The 20295-nt window shown below is 32.2% G+C and overlaps 1 protein-coding gene across 2 annotated transcripts in view; it reads right to left on the bottom strand.

Annotated features, from left to right (window-relative positions):
* The window catches only part of LOC110100404 (penta-EF hand domain-containing protein 2-like), a 35545-nt gene continuing 15250 nt past the window's right edge, over positions 1-20295 (bottom strand). Inside the window, exons 8-10 of one of the 2 annotated variants that reach the window (XM_020827895.2) lie at positions 11695-11771; positions 775-848; positions 1-333 (exon numbers count right to left, since the gene is read on the bottom strand). In XM_020827895.2, coding sequence (XP_020683554.1) covers positions 314-333; positions 775-848; positions 11695-11771 — 171 coding nt within the window. In that variant the 3' untranslated portion in view covers positions 1-313. The remainder of the gene's footprint in view (positions 334-774; positions 849-11694; positions 11772-20295) is intronic. The other variant, XM_020827896.2, reaches the window with a different exon arrangement.

Genomic DNA, 20295 nt, shown 5'->3' with positions numbered 1-20295 from the left:
TATATAATTCATGATTTTATTTCTTATTTTCACTCGTGATGAATATATTATCAAAGTGTAAAATCAAGTTAAATACAACTGGGACAATTCCTCATATAAATGCGTTGATCACAAATACTCTGGACACAGCCTCTAACACTATAACAGTTCTACGTGCAAGAGGTTACAAGGTTTTATACAGAGGCCTAAGCAAATAACATTCACAAATTTTTTTCTTAAAAAAGCCAGCAATATTCTACATATGCAGAAAAAAATGGCAGAATTCCGACCTGAGAAAATCAGACTTGCTGGGTATCTTAGGGAAGCGGAAGTTTTACATCCTACAATTCGCAGCTGTAATTAAAAAAAAAAACATTAAAGCAGGTAAAACAATTAAGCTAATTTATCAAAGCAATAGTATTATATTTAGGCTTCGTTTGAGACGGTTTTCTTATTGCTTCTTAAAATAATTTTTTAATATAAAAATTAAAATTTTTTACTTAAAAATTATTTTAAGAAGCAATAAGAAAGTTGTCCCAAACGAAATCTTAGACTTCATTTGGGATAACTTTTGACCACTATTGTTGTTTTCAAAAAAAGATTTGTGCTAAAAAATTATTGTAGAAAGTAGTGAGAAAACTGTTTCAAACGAAACCTTAAAAACAAATTAAAAATAATATTTTTAAGTGAAAGGCCACATGTAAGCACTCCGCAGAGTAATGGAAAGAAATATAAATGGCAATTATAGCATTGTAGTAATTGAAGGGAAGTTATCAATGAAGTACTATTACTCACTGCAATAAACGAATTGATTGAAGTCCAATGTAACTCTTCCCTGTTTAGTTGTATCGAAGGAATTAAAAAGATTTCTGCAAAAGACGTAGCTAAATCAGAAATCAACTAATGAAATGTTAAAAGAATCTAACGAATCTAAAGGGCTGGTTGGGTTTGTTTTTATTTACTTTTTAATTTATTTGTTTTCTTAATCTTATTATCTGAAACAAAAATAGACTACTAAATACAAGAGTTCTGGTACTCTGAAGGCCCTATTTTTTGCGCGAGTGTTTGTTACGGCAGGAGGGGGGCTGGGTGGAATCAGGAGGAAAGTCAAGGGGAGGGTTCAGCCAGCCTTGCGGGGTCCAGAAAAACTGCCATGCATTATGGAAGGAGGAGAAATCAAGGAGAGCTATTTAGAAATGTTTCCTAATTATATTTATTGTGTTTAGGAAGATTTTAATTATTTAGGAAGTTTCCTAAATTATGTTTATCCTATTTAGGAAGTTTTCTAAATTATTTTTATCCTATTTAGGAAGATTCTATGTGTTATTATGTGCTAGGACTACTTATGAGAAAATTTTGTCTAGGGTTAGGGAGGAGATAATTTGTGTTTGCTGTAATTTTATTTTGGAGAGCTTCCTAGCGGCATCTAGCGTTCGTGGGAGAGCTGATTTACCTCTTGAATAATAGATCAATTGTATCTTTCTTTCTGGTTAAAGAGATAATCAAATTTCAACCCTAATCTTTGGATTCCTGCATTTTCCTTATTGCCTACTTGTTGTTTTTAATTCCAAGATGTATCAAATTAGTATCAGAACGAGGTGAGAAATGCCAGCAAAGAAGATGGAAGCATTGGAAGACGAAGTGGAGCAAATTAAATCCGGGATGGAGTTCTCAACCATCGAAGGAAGATTTTCAACTATGGAGGGAAGGTTTTCATCTATGAAAAACCGATTTGAAAGATTGTAGGAGATGATGAGAAAGCTCTTGGAGATGCAATCAAAAAATCCACCGACAATTCTGATGGCTAACCATGACAAGATTTGATAGGGATTCCCTTGGCCGAGTCGCGAAGGGAAAGGAGATTGAATAAGAGGAGTTCGATGAGGAGAGTTTCTTTAATCAAGAGCCACCTGCTGAGGCTCTGATAAGGGGCAGATCAGGGTTTTTGGATGAGGGGACAGCAAGGAGGAAATTTTTTTATGGAGGTGGTAGAGTGGTCGACCACTATGAGATGCATTTCGAACAAAGGGGAGTAGGTCATCAAAGAAGGAGAGGGTTAAGAGACACCTCCTAGGGATCTGACAAGGGGCATAATAGGGTTTCATATGAGAGGGAAGCATGAAGGGAGTGTCGTGGTGGATTTGGTGGGGTGGCCGACAACTATGGGAGGTCTTTTGGGCAAGGGAAGTGGACCAAACAAAGAGGGGGACAAGCCGAGTCATGGGGATTGAGTCATGTGAGGCAGGTGGAAAGGTGGGATTCCCACTCTCGATACATTGGGGAAATATGGAGGGATCATGACAATAGCTACACTGGAGGAGTGAGGAAGTTGAAGATGCCGGTATTCGAAGGGGAGGATGCCATGTATAACGAATGGAGAGATATTTCAAGGTGAATTAGTTGATAGAGGCTCCTCCAATTTATCAAACTTTTATTTGTCAAATATATATAAAATGCTCCTCCAATTGCACCTCATAATTCTACACCTATCATCCAACCAAAACAAAATCATATAAAGAATGCTAACCATCCCTTGATGATGATTAGATCCCTTACTACAATGGGAAATGATTGTCACTGATACAAAGAGATCCATGGATGTGATTGTCATCCCAACTCATGCATTTCTGATTATACTTTTACATTCATAAAAGATTTTCAAGTGCTTCACACTAAGCTGGGGAAATGAATACCTAAAAACAATATTAACTATGCTGAAAGGGTAAATCACCGCTTTTTTCAAAGAACACGAGGAAAACAATAATTTGTTTGTTCATATTAATCTTGAGAGATATTCATCCTCAAAATACAAGAATTTGCAAACTAAAACTTACAACCCATTCAAAACTACAAAAAAAAACTTGATCCTAATACATAACATCTTCATTTGCCATCCGAATTATTAATTGGAATAATTTTCAATTTTGAGAATGTTGTTTCATTTATAGGAGTTAACTAATCGCCAAGTGATGCAGCAAACTCTTTAGTAGGATATACTTCTAGCAAATTGCAAGTACCCTCACTATCAAACCTTTTTAAAGTGGACTCTATTATTACAGAAGAGATGTTATAAATCAAGCTGAGGATCACATATATTTGATCAAATGGGTGAACAAGTCAACCACTGAGGACACATGGGTAATAAAAAAAGATTTATAGAAACAGGCACTAGGATTTGTTAAAGAATATTTGGATTTCAACTCTACAGAACAAAATTCTAAAAGGCTCAGGGTAGTTGATGCTAACCATAAAGTTATGCACTATTATAATAGTGCCGACTAATAGAGCAAGATCAAGGGCCAAGAGATATTTATCTAAAACAAAAAATTGAAGTCCATACTTAGAAAGTTTGAAATTATATGCATGACTTAAATTTAAAATTCAAAGATTAAATTTTAATATTTGAATTTTAAATTTGAAGTCTTTTTCTCCTTGTGAAGGGCTTTTATTTTATTATTTTTCTCGCATTTTATTTGCTTATGCTACAAATTTCAAGGTTGGGGGAGACCGCTCCCTAATTGGGGTAATAATTATAAAGGGCCCGTTCTACTCCCTCTTAAAAAATTTCCACTTTTTTTTTTTATTTTAGGATTAGATATATAAGTTTAAATATTTATTTAGAGCTTCAGATATTGATAAAAAATATAGAGGATAGAGTTTCTAGGACTTTGTGCTTGAGGGCAAAAATTTTCCTTGGTTCTGTGTTTGATGGCCAACCTCTATGTCTCTTCTTAGTAGAAGACCTAAGCATCCTCCTTATTTCTTGCTAATCTCTTTCCACCTCTCCTACTCCTTCCCTGACATCCTAGCTTCTTTCTACAAGTTTTTCTAGCTCCTATAACAATAAAATAAATCCATAAGATTCATGCAGGTAGTTGAATAAAATTAGGGCACCCTTAATGTAATTTGGCCCTCCCCCTTCCACCACTCTCCAATCTCCTAGGAAGACAACCAAAAACTCCATACAAGCATTCCCCTAACCCTTCCAAATTGTCTCCATTCCCCAAAAATACCATTAAAACCATCCCCCAATCACATACCTCAAGATCAGCCAAAATCAGCCCAATTTCAACTTGACCTAAACTTGGTGTAACCTCCATCAAACACCCTTAAACCTATTGGATTCCTTCCAAAAGCTACATATTACATCCTAATCTGTCCCAATAACTTCCAAGAAGATCCATACCATAAAGTCCCATCCATGATATGAAATCCTGAAGGATAATCTTAAAGCAGGTTTGACCTAAGCTCTTGGCCAACCCTCTTTCCTTGACCTGCACTTCAAATAAACTTTCTCCAACCATTCAAGGGTGTTCCCCACATCCACAGCCACCCAACATAGCAATTGGAAGCTTTGAATCTACCCTTTAAAGGCTAGGTCAGAATGCTACATCACAAGTCATATGTGAAACCATCGTAACACAAGGCTTAAGCATCATCAAGTCTTCAGATGGGGAACAACACTACAAAAACCATCGTAGGGGGTGCATCCCACACGATCGTCATAGAGGTAATGGTAGGATAGCAAAAGATACGAGAAAAGTATTATCTAGTCTTCAGTTGATAGAGATACATTCATCGTCATCGAGTGGTGCGTGTCCATAACCACTATTCGAGGGGTAGGTTGTTGTAAACTAGAGACGAATAATGTTTGATCTACAAATACAGACAAGTGACGCACATCCGGTCATCATAAATGACAAGTTCAATGTCGCTTTTGTAGCGATAGGACTGTAGACATGAGAGTAGTACCATTCCATCTCCAGGAGTCTATGGACAACATTTAAAATTATCGTAAATGACAAGTCCAACATTGCTAAAATGATAAGAGAGTTGTAAATGAGAGAAAAGCACTGTCCAGTCTTATGGTGTAGGTAGGAAACATGCTTGTAGTCATTGTAGAATATGGCTCCGATGTCGTTGTTGTGCCGATTAAAAAACCATAGATGGGAGAAGAATGCCATTTAGTATTTAGGCTACAACGGGTAATGCTCTTGCCTTTATCACAGATAGTTGGTTCAATGCCAATATTGCAACAGTAAAATAGCAAAATGATGAGAGAGGAATTCCACTCGGGATGAGGAATGCTCAAGAGCTATTTCTTCGTAGAGTAAAAGTTATCAAATGAGTTATAATGCGAGTTTATTTCTAATTTTCATAAGGGTCATTATGGTCCTTATTCAAAATATTGCTCCTTGTTATTAATAATATAGATGGTGGAGATCACACCCTTTTATAATTAAAATGAAACCAAAAGATGCGGTTTTGGTCTAACATGGCATTCCACCTAAATTAGAGTTGATTCGAGCGGTCAACAATGGTCTGGTGGATGTGATTTGTCGATTGCCTATTGGCAATGTTTCTTATCAATATCTAAATATACAACATTGTAAATCCCCACGCCAGAACCACATCCATGGCGATAGATTGAAGCTTTGATGTTAGATCAATGAAATTGTCTCAATCCGACTCGGAGACTCAAATTAACAAGACTGTCAGACGATGATTTAAATTTTTATTTGCAAAATCTATCTCCAATACATTGATAAAGTCACTAAAACTTTAAAAAAATATAAACTAATGTAAAATGAATTAGATACCTTTCATTCGGTGCGTCACGTCTACGATACACATTTTCACATCTTCTATTTATTTTGATTATATTAAATTATATCTGAAAATTTTAGAGAAACTAAAAATAAGCTACAACTCAGTGAGTAAAATATGTTTCTAAATTATAGTAACCTAAAATAATTGGAACAATATGCATAAGCATTTCAATTTATATCATCAGTAATTCTATTTAAATTCATTTCATTTCAAGACTTTCAATATTATGCATATACAATATCTTTATTTATATATTTCTTTTTTCTCATAAATAATACAACTGTCACAGGAGCCGTCGTCTAATTTGGTATCATCCTTTTTTATTTTATTTTTCTTTTCCATAACATTTTTCATATGCATGCACGGGTATATTGTGTCCCTAGCCAGTACCATAAGGGGTGTGTTTTATCAGTTAACATGCACATGCAAGCATACTACATAAATTATATCATTTATCTTATCTGTATCTATTTCAAGTCTTCAAATTTAATAAGATCAATTATATTTAATAAAAAAATAATGTAATATTAACAGTGAGCAACTATATAATAATAATATTTGATGCATCATGCATATGAGAAGCAAATATTATTATTGTAATTAAAAGACATGAGTGTTCACCTTAAACTTAGAAAATTAATTGCTTCATTTTTACTCTTTATTCCAATGATGGTAGATTTAAAGCCATAAAAGATTATTTCATTAAATTTAATTTATCATCTGTCATTTTATTTCTCTAACTTAATATTTATAATTAATTATTATAATTTCAATTTCAAATTAACATCTAAAATATTATTGATTATAACTTCTTTCTCATAATTAACTATTTATTAAATATATTCAATTAGTGCTTGTATTTTAATTTAGCAATAAAATTTTATTCTCATTATTTAAATTTAGAAAATATCATAATTAAAGTCTCACTTTCAGATGAAAAAAAATTTTATAATGTATAACAGCTTATTTTCTAAGTTTAAGATGAGTACTCATATCTTTTAATTACAATAATGATATTTGTTTCTCTTACGCATGATGCATCAAGCACTATTATTATTTAATTGCTCAATGTTAATGTTACATGATTTTTTTAATTAAAGACAATTGATCATGTTAAACTAGAAGACTTGAAATAAAATAATATAGAGAAAGTAAATAATATAATTTATGTAGTATGTTTGCATATACATGTTGACCGATGGAGCGCACTCCTTTATGATACTGATTGGGGACGCAATGTACCCGTGCGCGTAAATGAAAAAGGTTATGAAAAAGGAAAAGGAAATAAAAAGCACCTTCATTGGTACTAAGTTAGACGGTGGCTCATGTACCGGTTATATTATTTATGAGAAAGAATAGAGATATAAATAAAGATATAGTATTTGCATAATATTAAAAGTCTTCAAATAAAATGAATCTAAATGAAATTACTTATGATATGAATTAAATACTCATTCATATTATTTCAATTGTCTTGAATTACTGTAATTTAGAAACATGTTCTACTCAATCAGCTGTAACTTACTTTTAGTTACTCTAATATTTTTATATATAATTTAATATAATCAAAATGAGTAGAAGATGTGAAAATATGTATTGTAGATGTTGCGCACCGAATGAAAGATATCTAATTCATTTTATATTTTGTTGAAGTTTTAGTGGCTTTTTCAGTGTATTGAAGATAGATTCAGCAAATGAAAATTTAAAACACCGTCTGACCGTCTGTTCTCGCCTCGTTAATTCGAGTCACCGGGCCGAGTCATGACAGAAATAATTTTGAGAAGATTTATTGTCATTAATTTTGGTTGTTGAGAAACGATGACCATTTCCCACCATTTCAACATGAAAACTTTCTTCTTTTCTCAAAAAGAGTATTTTGTCGCAAATAATTCAAAAAGAGGACATTTATAAAAGTCATAGTCACTTCAAGGGATAATTTGTATATTAGCAAATGAGCATCAACACAATTAGAAGATATCATTGTAAGCATTCTAGGGAGGATAATCTAGTGGTCTCTTAGAGGTCAGTGATCGTTGCCAGCAAATTCTGTACTTTTGTGCAGCCCTTTACAAATTATAGAGAAGTCCAGCCCAATTCACCCTCAACCAACTAGGAGCTTTTGTCCATCTAAATTAGATGATTTTAGTGTCCATGATTTTTGCCAACAATTCATTTTATATAATATACATATTATGAACCAAGAAAGTAAATGCGTGGCAAAGAATGGGTGATAATCCAATTTGGATGCTATCATAATTATGCGATTGTACTTTTAACTTATTAACTTTTTTCTTTATTCATTTAAAATATATAGAGTACTGACAATCAAGCTCATAACAGGAAAAGAAAAGAATATCTCCTAGTATCTTTCATAATATGATTACTGATCATATCCAAAATCTCTTCAAGATTATGATAAAATGGTTAATTAATTGGCATATGATGACTATTTATTGTATACCTGACAACTGCATTATTAATATTTATGAACCTAGTGTTGCATATCGCCACATGTTGACAACCATGATTTTGTGAGGCCATTTTATAATGTGTCATTTTTAAGCGAGTGTAATATAGTGTTCGAATCCAACATGAAAATTGTTAGGTTGGAGAATTCATTGAATCAATTCCAATTCCCCTTCGAGTTGGGTAAGTATAAAATATTATTTTATTGTCCTAATATATTTTAATATTCCTTTGGTAAGTTATTTATTATAATCTTTTATGATTATAAGATATATTATTATAATTTTCTCAATTTTGCTTTTGTCAATATTTCCTGGTGTTGTGTTGAGGCATTTGTTAATGCATCGTTAACTCTACAATTTTAATTTATTAAGTGCAAAATATTGGAAAGGACATTGTTTTCTTATTGCATACTAGTTGCATCCCTGTAAGATCTTGATACTATATCACTTTCTTTCTCACCTTAGAATGCAATTTGACATTCAATCACATGGTCAAGTAAACAGAATTGAGTTTATTTATCAATTGTTTCATTTCCTAGGTCAAACATATTTTGCATGATTACAAAAAAAGTTGTTTTAATATTTTATGAGGGAAATAATTCACTAGGCCTCTAACAAGTTGCACTACAAGGATTTGAACCGTGATTTGTTTTATAGGATCATATGTCACCAATTTATCTCACTTTGCTCGTTGCTTCCATGATATTATTTTCCTTACTTGATAAATTCAAAAAAAAAATTGTGATCTCCTATTCTATTGTCCTCATTTTATTCAATTTCATATCATCTTCTAATATCAATTTTGTTTAGATCTATATTATCTTAAATGATAATGGAGCTGATGTTACAAATCATTGTGTTCCTGTAGGTTATTATAAAAAATTTCATCATCCAGCCTCATGTTTATTTATATTTCTACTATATCATTAAATGCTTATATACTCTTACCTTTTTTATTTTTAAATTATGAAGGATATACATTGCTTTTAGAAAAATGTATAAGACTAAGTGGCCCTATTGGTTTAAGCTTGAGACATATTTATAAAATGTCAAGCATTATGATTTAAGTGAAGAAATTGAATCCCAACAAGAAAACACAGAAAAAGAATACCTCTGTAAATATTCAAACATTAAGAAGTAAACTAAGTAAAAACTTGATAGATCAAATAATAAGTCCTTAAATTTCGATAAGGCTCAAAAGCTTATATAGTGATATTAACGTTATGATTCATCTTCGTGTCATTATTCAATGAATAATAATGATTTGAAATTTGTTAGTAACAAGACATCCAGTTAAATTGATTTCTTATTTTAATCTTTACAATGATTCGATTTTGGACAGTTTTAACTATTTTGAGTAATCTGTACTTTACTATTTTATGTTCTCCTACTTACATCAAAATATTTTTTTTTAATTTTTTGTTGAATATTATTATTTTTTTTGCTGCAACTCAATAGCGTATTTCTCATTTGTATTAAATTATAATTTTATCTTTATTTAGAATTATCTATCATAATAAATGAATGGACTTTTCTCACTTTACCTAAAAAATAAGTCTTGTACATTGGTGCATCATAAAAATAGTTATAAAATGTAAAAAAAAAAACTTAAAACTTCTTTCTCTATATTATAAATAAGGCATCATAGAGAAAGCAAATGATCGTGTTTGTCATTTCTTATATAACAGAAGAAAAAAATACATTATTTTCTCAATATCTATCTTTTATACACTGCAAAGGTTAATTAAGACTTATAATCCTTTTTTTGCTATGATAAATAATGCATTCTTTTTACAAAGTCATCTTAGTATTTTGTGATGCAATCAGCCTAATATATGAATCAATTTTAATATTTTTCTATTAGTATATAGGAATTCACCATATTTGTGTAAATATTAAAAAAACACAAGAAACCAAGAAGCAAACAAGCAAGCATAACACTTATGCAAATCATGAATAAGATTTTTAAAAGAGTCAATATAATCATTTGTAAGCTACAAAACTTTCGGTATTAACGTGATTTTTAAACATTATTTGATTTTTCATCTTTAACATTTTCTCTTATAAGAACTTCTATTGATAATATCTCATTTGCGTTTAAAAGTTGATCATATAAATGAGATGCACCGAGAGAAGTTATTAGAAGAGAAAAAATTCCATAAAAAAGGCCAAATAATGTTAAACAATAAAACATGAATACCGTAAGTTTTATGAAGTTACAAATAATTCTATTAACTCTTCTAAAAAAACTTATGCATAATTTGCATAAAAATATTGCATTTGCTTGCAGGTTTCTTATAGCTTTTAAGCATTGACAAAAAAATAAAGTGGTGAATTATTATATTCTCAAAGAATAATATTGAAATGGATACATGTATTAGACTAATTGCATTAAAATATACTAAGATAACATCATAAAAAATACATTATTTATTATAAACTGAAAAAAAGAAAGATTGGAAATCCCAACTAAACTTTGGAGTCTACAAAACACAGAAACATTGGGAGAACAATATGCTTCATTCTTCTGTTGAATAGGAAGTGACAACCCTCCACTTTCTCTGTGATGCCTTTTTTATATCATAAAGAATAGACTTTTTATGTAATCTTCTCCAACTTTTCTAACTATTTTTATAATGCATCAATGCACAAGATTTATTTTTTGAATAAAATAAAGATAAAATTTATTCTTTTAATTACAAATCAAGATAAAATTACAACTCAACACAAATAGAAAATAAGTTCTTTAGTAGTAGAAAAAAATTAAAAATGCTCAACCAAGAAATAAATAAAGATTTTAATACACGTATAAGAATATGAAATAACAAAATACACTGGACTCAAAAGGGCAAAATAGTTCAAAAATAAATCATTTAGATATCAAAACAAATGAGCCTCTATCACTGGATGTCTTGTTATGAACAGAGTTCAAACCATCATCATTAATTGAACAATGGTATGAAGGTGAAACATGACACGAATATTACTTATAAGCTCTTGAGCCTGATCAAAATAGAATAATTTATTCTTTGCATTGTCAAGTCATCCACTGAGTTTCATCCTTATTATTTGAATCTCTATAAATGCCTTCTTTTTAGTATTTTTTTAATTGTGATTCAATTCTATCACTCAAATTATGACGTTGAACATTTTATAAATTTGACTCAATCTTGAATCTATGGGACCGCAGCTTTATCTATTTTTCGGAGAGTAATAGTTATCCTACATAATTTAAGAATAAAAAAGTAAGTACATAGCATTTGAGGATATAAATACAAATGAACATGAGGCTGGATAATAAAACCTTTTACAAGGGCTATAGAAACATAATTATTTGCAACATCAGCTCCATTATCATTTAAGACCAGCACAAATCTAAACAAGATTAATATTATAAGATAATAATATGGATAATATGAAATTGAATAAAATAAGAACATGAAAGTGAGGTAATGAAGTTAATTTACATGACTTTCAAACTGCTCCTTTTAAATTAGAGAAGAATCTAGCAATCTCAAGTACTTTGTGAAAATAATGCTCTATTAACTAAAAGAGATAAAAAAGGCTATAAATAAACACTCTCAACACTAAAAAACCACAATTTACAACTCACCAAACATAAAAATATTGAGCTTACCGAGCTGATTGTACAAATATACATAGAGATATGAAAGCATCCAAACGAACCATCCCCATCTTATTTTGATCAAAGCTCTAGAAACGACCAAACAAAACAACCATCAGGGCTTTATAAATCAAATTTATTTCACAAGGCAGTATTTGGCATTACTGGCATAGCTGTGAACACCTTGGCTATGAAACTAGAAATACATTCTGAAAGAACAAAAAACTGACAATGTTTGTAGTCATAATAAATAAAAATATCATAAAGAATTCACAGTTTATACGAATAGAAAAGGAACTTCCAGGCACAGGTCACATGCAGTTTCAGATCGCAGTATGCAATCATTGTAGCTTTCTGTACAGCATATTGTGTAAAATTGATGAAAACTATGCAGCCCACTGCCCACCTTAGCATATTTGTTGCGAGCTTAGGCTCCAACCAAGAGATTTGGAATTCGAAGTTTGCATATGCAGTGTGTGAGTTTACGATTTAATTCTTTCAAAGTCCCAAAAAAAACAATCACATAATTTTTGCGTAACCATTTTAGAACTGTCCATCAAAATTTTAGGCAATTCCCCAAAAGGAATAACGAATTACATAATTCCTCAGTCTTCCTCAAGCTGCAAATAGGAGAGCCAATTAACTAGTTAAACAGGACCACTTCCTGCACCCAAATAATCAAGTCAAGGCTACCATCAGGGTGACAGTCCCCAAGAAGTCACTCTGCTGCTCAAATCAGCTCTTTTAGGTTGAACAAGTCTTAGTTCTAAAGAGAATTTGTATGAAATAGCCACCCCTTAGGACCTTAAAATTTCAAAATAAAATGAATAGTTGGATCCTAATGAGATGGAGAAGCCCATTTATAGGTCAAGGTCAAATGTAATTTGAAGATACAATAACAACAACAACAACAACAACAACAACATCAAGCCTTTATCCCATTATGTGGGGTCGGCTACATGAATCATTTTTCTCCATTGTGTCCTATTAAAGGTCAAATTCTCGTTTAAATCTAATAAAGAAAGGTCATTCCTAATATTTTCTAACCAGGTCTTTTTAGGTCTGACTCTACCTCTCTTAACATAAGTCAAATCTAATACCTCTACACTTCTAACCGGCTAATTGGAAGTCATACAACGCGTCGCTTCCAGAGGACACCCTAGCATTAACACAATTTCTTAAATGATTCATGTCATTATTATTCGACAAGTTTTACGCTGGTTGTAGACTACCTAACGCAACCCTTCACTTTTCTCATCCAGGACTTGGGATCTGGCAACAGCAGTGTTTCAAATGTAATTTGAAGATATTAGGAAAAAAAAGTGATAGAAGAAAACTAGAATATACCTCCAATCCATCAACCCATCAACATGGAGCATGCAACAAAGTCACATGACTCGATTGTTCTTAAGCCTATAAGCAAATGGATTAGTATCATGCTAGCTCCATGATTTCTGTTGGAGTTGATGGTCATGATTAGGCTCCAGGATCCATGCCATTATCACACTTTAATGATCATAACATGATCACACTTTGAAAATCATGCCATGATCACACATCTATGACCAGTTATCAACATTATGGGATGAGTGCCACAATGGTGGACTTCGATTTTCATGCCAACATTTGTTCTATGACGTTCATACCTCATAGTGTAATGATCCTAAATTCATGAAGGCATATCATGACTAATTGAGAATTCATAGCAAAATTAATAAAGCTTGATTATCAATTTGCTCAAAATATATTAAGCTTGGTAATAGTTAATAGATTCTTAAAAACAATTAAGAGGTGTCACGAAAAACAAATAATGCAATGGAGGCAATGAGAAGGCCAATAAGATAACAAGCTAGGGCTTCATGCGAGAGATGGGGCACAAGCGAGAAAACAAGAGAGAGCGAGTTTGAGCCAAAGAAACAACGAACTTCGATTAGAGCTCGAGCAAGCAGCTCTAGGAGTGATAAAATGAGAGAGAGGAGTCACGGGCGATTTCTAGGGTTGATCAAAGAGAAAAATGAGAGAGATGACCTTTAACAAATGCACGATGAGAGATGGTCTTTAACAAATGCACGCTAAGCATTGTTGAAGAAAAGAGATGGCAAAATAACTTCCTTCTCTCCACCCAAAAAAGGTAAATTTTAAACCCCAAGTTAATCCTTGTTAATGTTCTGAGCCAAATTGGCCCTAAGTTGAGGTTTAACAAATACATGCAAGCTGAAAGTATTAGGTTGCAATGTTTTTATAAGAAAAATTTTCTGTAATTTCAATAGGTTTATGCCACACATTTAGCAATTTATTTTTCTTATAGAGAATAAGCAAGGATACTATTGTTGTTGTTGTTGCTGCTGCATGGAGAATAAATAAGGATGACTTGATGTTGAGGTTGATAAGCCAGCTCACCTAATGGCGTTAATGTGGTTAATTATATTTCTATTTAAGAGTGATGTTTCCTTCCACTAGACCTATTGCAATAGAGTGCACTTATTAATTCAATTTTTCTACTATAATATGTTCATTATGCAAAAGTTATGCTATGAATTTACCATGATTCTTTAATAAAATTCTTAGTATTGGCATGAGTAGCGTACATGTAGCAGCACTATTTTAGAGTTTTCATAAAATGCTATGATTATTCTTCAGTTAATGCATGACTTTTAAATGAAACGTAAAAACTATGATTATGCTTCCAAATTTATTCTATAGTTTATCCTTGTTTCAAAATGTTATGCTACTGCTATGGCCATATATCTAATATTTTATGCTTTTTAAATTGTGCAGGGAAATTTTGGGATCCAATTTTTATCCATATTATTTATTTGATTAAGGTTTGACCATACTCCCTACTCTTTGCATGTGCACCATGGACATGATAATAAGCAAGCAGTTTGCCCATTTCATTATAGTCACCGACGAAACAATAATATGGGTCTTCAATTTGACCATATTTGATCCATTGCTCTTACTAATTGATGTAAGCAAGGGGGTCAAATCAAATCCTAAATTTTGGTTTTGACTACATTAATACTTTGAGCTGAAATTTAGCCCATTATGAGCTGTTTTTTAGTTCATTTACTGAAGTAAAAAAGTTTAGGTCATTTATGTAAGTTTAGTGGAAGCTCATTACGGTGGATCTTGGCCCTTTCTCTTCCACATATTTTCTCTCGGTTTCCTCCTTGTCTCCTCGGTTTCTCTTGGCTACCTGCTTGGATCTCGTGGATGGTTGTTTGGTTCCCGTGGCTGGCTGCTTGGCTCCCGTGGATGGTTGTTTTGTTCCCGTGGCTTGGCACTTTGGTTCCTGTGGCTGACTGCTTGGTTCCCGTGGATGGCTGCTTGGTTCCCGTGGCTGGCCCTTTGGTTCCCATGGCTGGCTGCTTGGTTCCCGTGGCTTCTCTTCTTTGTTTCCTGTACCGAATGTGGGCTGCTGTTTGGTGGCTGTTGGGTGGGGATTTCGGTGGCTACCTCTTGGTTTTCTGTGCAGTTTTCTGCTGTAGTTTTTGGGCTATCTTTTAGCCTTCTTCTTGCTGTCTTTTGGCCTTCCATTTGGTGACTTTTGGCCTTCTATATTTAATAGTTTTAGGTGGCTGTTTGGCTGCCCTCTTCTTCTATAAATAGGAGGTGTTATGGGATGTAAAAAGAGAATTGCTTATGATGATGATTTTTGGATAAAAACCTGAGAGGTTTTTTTGGAAAAGCTTGAGAGCTTTGTCCACTTCTTCTTCTTCTCTATCTTGGGATAACTTGTGAGTTACTCGTCTCCTTCGTCTTGGCTTCTAATCTAATTCTTCTTCCCGCAAGTATCCACCTCACTTGTATCCTTCTTCTCAACGATTGGCAAGTTCCTTTAGGTTTGTTGTGCCCAAGTTTTGTAAGGTGTTTGTGTCCAAATTTGTAAGGTGTTAGTGTTCAAGAGTTGTAAGTGTCTTTATATGATATAAAAGGTGTCTTTTAGTATTTTGTGTATCTTATATTATCTAGGAAGAGTCAATTTTGTTAGCAAAAATTTGGGGTCCTCTCCCAAATTTTTGCTTACATCAATTAAATTGATGCAAGCAAAATATCCATTTTGTTTTGACTTTTGAACCCCCCCCCCCTGCATGCATCAGATACTCCCCTACTTGAAAACCTCATCTCCTGATGAGTTGTCTTTTGATTTGATCCGAGGAGACGGTGGAAGTACATCTAACTCTTGAATCTTTGCCGCATACTTCTTCAGAATTTCTTCTTGTTCTTGTATAAACTGAGCTTGCAACAGTTGCTTCTTTTTCATGTACTTCTCCGTACACATGCATCTTCAATTGAAGTTTGTATAATTCATTCTGAAGTGGATTAGTTGAACTCCCTTCTGACGGCATCCATCTGTCCATTGGACTTTGAATTTCAGAATCTTCTGGGTTGCATTCTTCCACTGGATCACTATTTTTGTTTTTTTTTCATTTTTCTAAAAAAAACTCAACTTAAATAACTTGATAACAAGACTCACACACAACCATCATGACACCAAGATACACACAACTTGCTCTGATACCAAATTGATGCAAGCAAAATATCCATTTTGTTTTGACCCTCCCCCCCCCCCTAAGAAGAAAATATCCATTTTTTTTTGCCCCCCCCCCCCCCCCCCCCTTGCATGCATCACTAATTCTAGATTTTCAATCTACGATAGACCAACTGATGATAAAATGGATAAAATTTTGCATGAAAAACAAGTAAATTTTTTTAGAACCTTCTCGATATTTGGGCCTTTATACATTCACATAAAGATGTTTCAATCTTTCAATTAATAGGTCTCTTGCCCTTTCTTCCACTTTCTCCTCACACTCTTCTCCATCCTTAAGATTCATCGCCATAATTTGAAGCTTTTGCATCAACAATTTATATAAATTATTTCAAACTGAATCTTCACTTTTCTAAGACTTTTGATGCTTGTTTTACAAAACCTCCTTGCACAATGGTGCTAGTTTGTGAGGCGAATGCTTTGCCATGATTGAAGAGTGTGCGTTAATACTTCAAATGCAAAAAATGAGTGATGCGTCCATGCTACGTGACTAACTTTCCGTTAACATATTGATAGTGTTAGCAATGCATAGGAGAGAAAATGACACAAATAATCCCTTGACTATCTACGAAGGACCAAAATGATCCCAAACCATATAAAAATCCCAATTTAGTCCCCAAACTCTTAAACAAGGACGAAAATAAAAATTTGAATTAATGGTATTAAAAATAGGATATATTTAGAATATGTTTTTTCATCATGAATTTTAAGTAAATATAATTTTCTGATCATAATTGGTTGGGTACAACAACTAACTTCATGTATAAGTAGGAGTTGAATAAGATTATGCAGGGTGTTGAGCTTTTTTTTATCACAGATTTGTTTAATATTTATGTTATCCTCATTCCATTATAAGAAAATAGAATGAGTTTACATTTTTTGTTTTAGAATATCATTATTTTAAATTTGTATATTGATTATATTGAAATTAATTTTTTTAGAGAGAACAAAATATATATTAAGTTGATTAATTTTAAATTTGTTTATAGCTAACTTTGCTATTTTTTATTAATTGAAATTATTTTTTTGAAAGAATAAAGCTTATTTTTTGCTTTATTTGAAATTACTTTTTTAGAAAAAACAACATATATATTTCAAATCAATTTTTTCAGAAAGAAGAAAATAAACATTATATATTTCAAATCAACACAATTAACATAAACATTAAAAAAACATTTTAAAATAAATTCAAAGGTTAAATAAGATTATATTCAGGTCATTCATTTAGTAGCTTGAGTAAAGACAAGCTCTTGAACATATGCTTGCGCAAAATGATACTGATTTAAACAAAATAGTCATAAGCTCCTCTTCATCATTGCATTGCTGCTAAGGATGCAAACAAACAAAGCGTTTGACGAGCTACTAGTGGCTCAGCTTGATTATAACTTATTAGTGATGTTTGATTAAATAATCAAATAAGCTAGAATATTTTTTTTAATTACTTGATAGTTAAATAAACAAGCTTGACCAACTCTATGTTCTACTCATTTATGTTCATGAACAATATTGTTTAAAACTCGTAAGCAAGCTCGATATGAAGCTCAATAAGAAGCTTGCTAAGAAGCTCAATTCATGTTCAATATAAAGATTATGAACAAGCTAGCTAAAAAACTTGATCAATCTTTGATATGGGGACGATTAAGTCTAGTTATGAAAATGATGAATAATCAAATATAAATATTTTATATTTATTATAATTTAATAATATAATAATCATTAATTAATAAATTTTAAAAATAATTAAACATTATAGCATACACTAATTAAAATAAAACATAAATATCTACTAAATTAATATTACATATCTTAATTATAACTATTTCTATTCATAAATATCTATTTATTTGGTATATTTTCACATAATTTTTTAATTTATTATGATAAAAAAATATTTAATAAAAAATTAATTTCATTTTTCATGTTATAATCTTTCATTACAATGAATTTGTTCAAGAATAAGAGCTATTTATTCATGTTTTCTAGATTGTTTATTTAAAATGTTCCTGAACAAGCTTGTTTATAAGAAGAATTATTTTATAAGCTCATTTATCTGTGAACGGTAACTTGAAAACACTCGCTAGATATGTTCGTGAATGAGCTCATTCTGAAGCTCGAAAACATCAATAAATATATTCGTGAATAGGTTCTATGGTTATTATTTTTTAATAAGCTAGATAAGGCTCGTTTATTAAGCTAATGAACAATTAGAAAGTAAAGTTAGTTCATAGCTCGATAAGTCTCGTTTGTTTGAAACTCGATGTTAAATTACGAGATTTTGAGAGGGAAAAGACCTTTTTATCATATAAAACTATCCTTATTTATAGATCTATACAAGATATCTTAATAAAAAAATAAATGATTATAGAATAATGCATAATTGTCCTAATATAAATGCTTCTCCGCGTTAACCTAGTAATTGGAAGAGTTGTGTGAAGGATCTTCTTGTAGTGACTAATCTCACTGTTATTTTAGGGATTCATCGTTGAAAACCAATCACGTAGGCATCGTTAGATTAAATTGAATGTTTTACGATCTTAATTCCTTATGTGATTTAGCCTAAGCTCATTTTACCGCTCTTAACGTTTTATCTCGTCGTTCAAATCATCATAAAGACATATTTATTTGTTCTCTCTAAAATTAAGCGTGCAAATTCATTAAGTATATCATCCATGCATTATGTTTCACATCAGGAAGACATCATTTATTTTGATCCTATTCTTATACAAAGAAAGACAAGGAAACATCAAAGTCAATTGTTCGCATTAGTATTGGACCTATTGGTTGAAGGTTGAGGAACCTACTACTATAGTGTCAACTTGCATGCAGCATTTTATTTGATTAATCAATAGTATCCAACAAAATAAATGACCAGCAATACATGTCGGTACAACAATAGGACAAAAAAGTCGAAGGAAGTTAGATGGCATTGTCATAAATTACTTTAGAATTTCAATAGCTCCCCCCTCTTTTCCTCTCCATCGGACTAAGAGATCCAAAAAAGATTGAGGTTCCCGGATAAAGGTCATTGAATTTCCAATCCTAGGCTAAATATTGATGTAAGCTAAACTCATGACACTTTTGTGCACACAGATTCTAAATCATTGAGTTTCCAAACAGAGCCTAAAGCTTAATGTAAGCACTGTCCTCACTTCTAAGTGCAGAAAGGGCTAGTGTAGATCAGGGCCATGGCAATGCATTTGTTTATTTAATGGAATGGTGGCTAACAATCGGAATCCATCCAAGGACCTATACTTCTTGAAAGGACAAGAGGCTAGCATTGGTTGAAGCCACACAGAAATCTCACCTTCTTGAGAAAACAAGAAGCTACCGTAGGCCAAGCCAAACTAACACCTCTGCTTCTTAACAAAGAGGATTGCATAGGATGAAGCCATACAACAATCTCTACTTCTTAATCATAGAGGAGGTCGGTGTAAGTTGAAGACAAGACACAACCATTACTTCATGATTGGGGTGGAAGCATATTTCTATTTCTAGACTAAAACAAAGCTGATGTAGACCGAAGAAATGCCATCTCATCACTGAAAGCAGAATACTAGGACGTTTCAAGCAAAAATTTGGTTTCTTGGATAATAACCAATTATAAGAGGTATCTTAAATCGTCATATTTTCTCACAAGTGCCCTAGCATGCCATACGTGGCACTTCATACAAATTGTGCTAATGAGGCCCTATAGAAACTGTCCATTAGGTAATAGAACTTCAAAAGACAACATAACTCAAATTTTAGTTGTCGTATGAAAGAAGTCTAATAGTACGTTTGCAGACAGATAAATTCAATCCAGACATCATATGGCATCCATATAACCATTGTTTTATATGCCTCTCAAATGCCATCTCACTTCACTTTCCATCCATACTATTCAAAATTTCCTATTATTGACTATGCTTCTTTTCAATTTTTAATGGTCAAGGACTAGATTCAATTCTTCAAGTACAGGCACATGTATAGTTCCCAGACGTGCCTCGGCGATCATACCCTTCAATTGTTAGTCTTTAAGGATAACACAAGATTCAAACATCTAGATCCCATAAATCATT

This window comes from Dendrobium catenatum, unplaced genomic scaffold (genome assembly GCF_001605985.2).
Source record: "Dendrobium catenatum unplaced genomic scaffold, ASM160598v2 fragScaff_scaffold_1220, whole genome shotgun sequence".
Taxonomy (NCBI): domain Eukaryota; kingdom Viridiplantae; phylum Streptophyta; class Magnoliopsida; order Asparagales; family Orchidaceae; genus Dendrobium; species Dendrobium catenatum.
The sequence above is the reverse complement of the archived record's forward strand: the minus strand, read 5'-3'. Positions and strand labels throughout refer to the sequence as shown.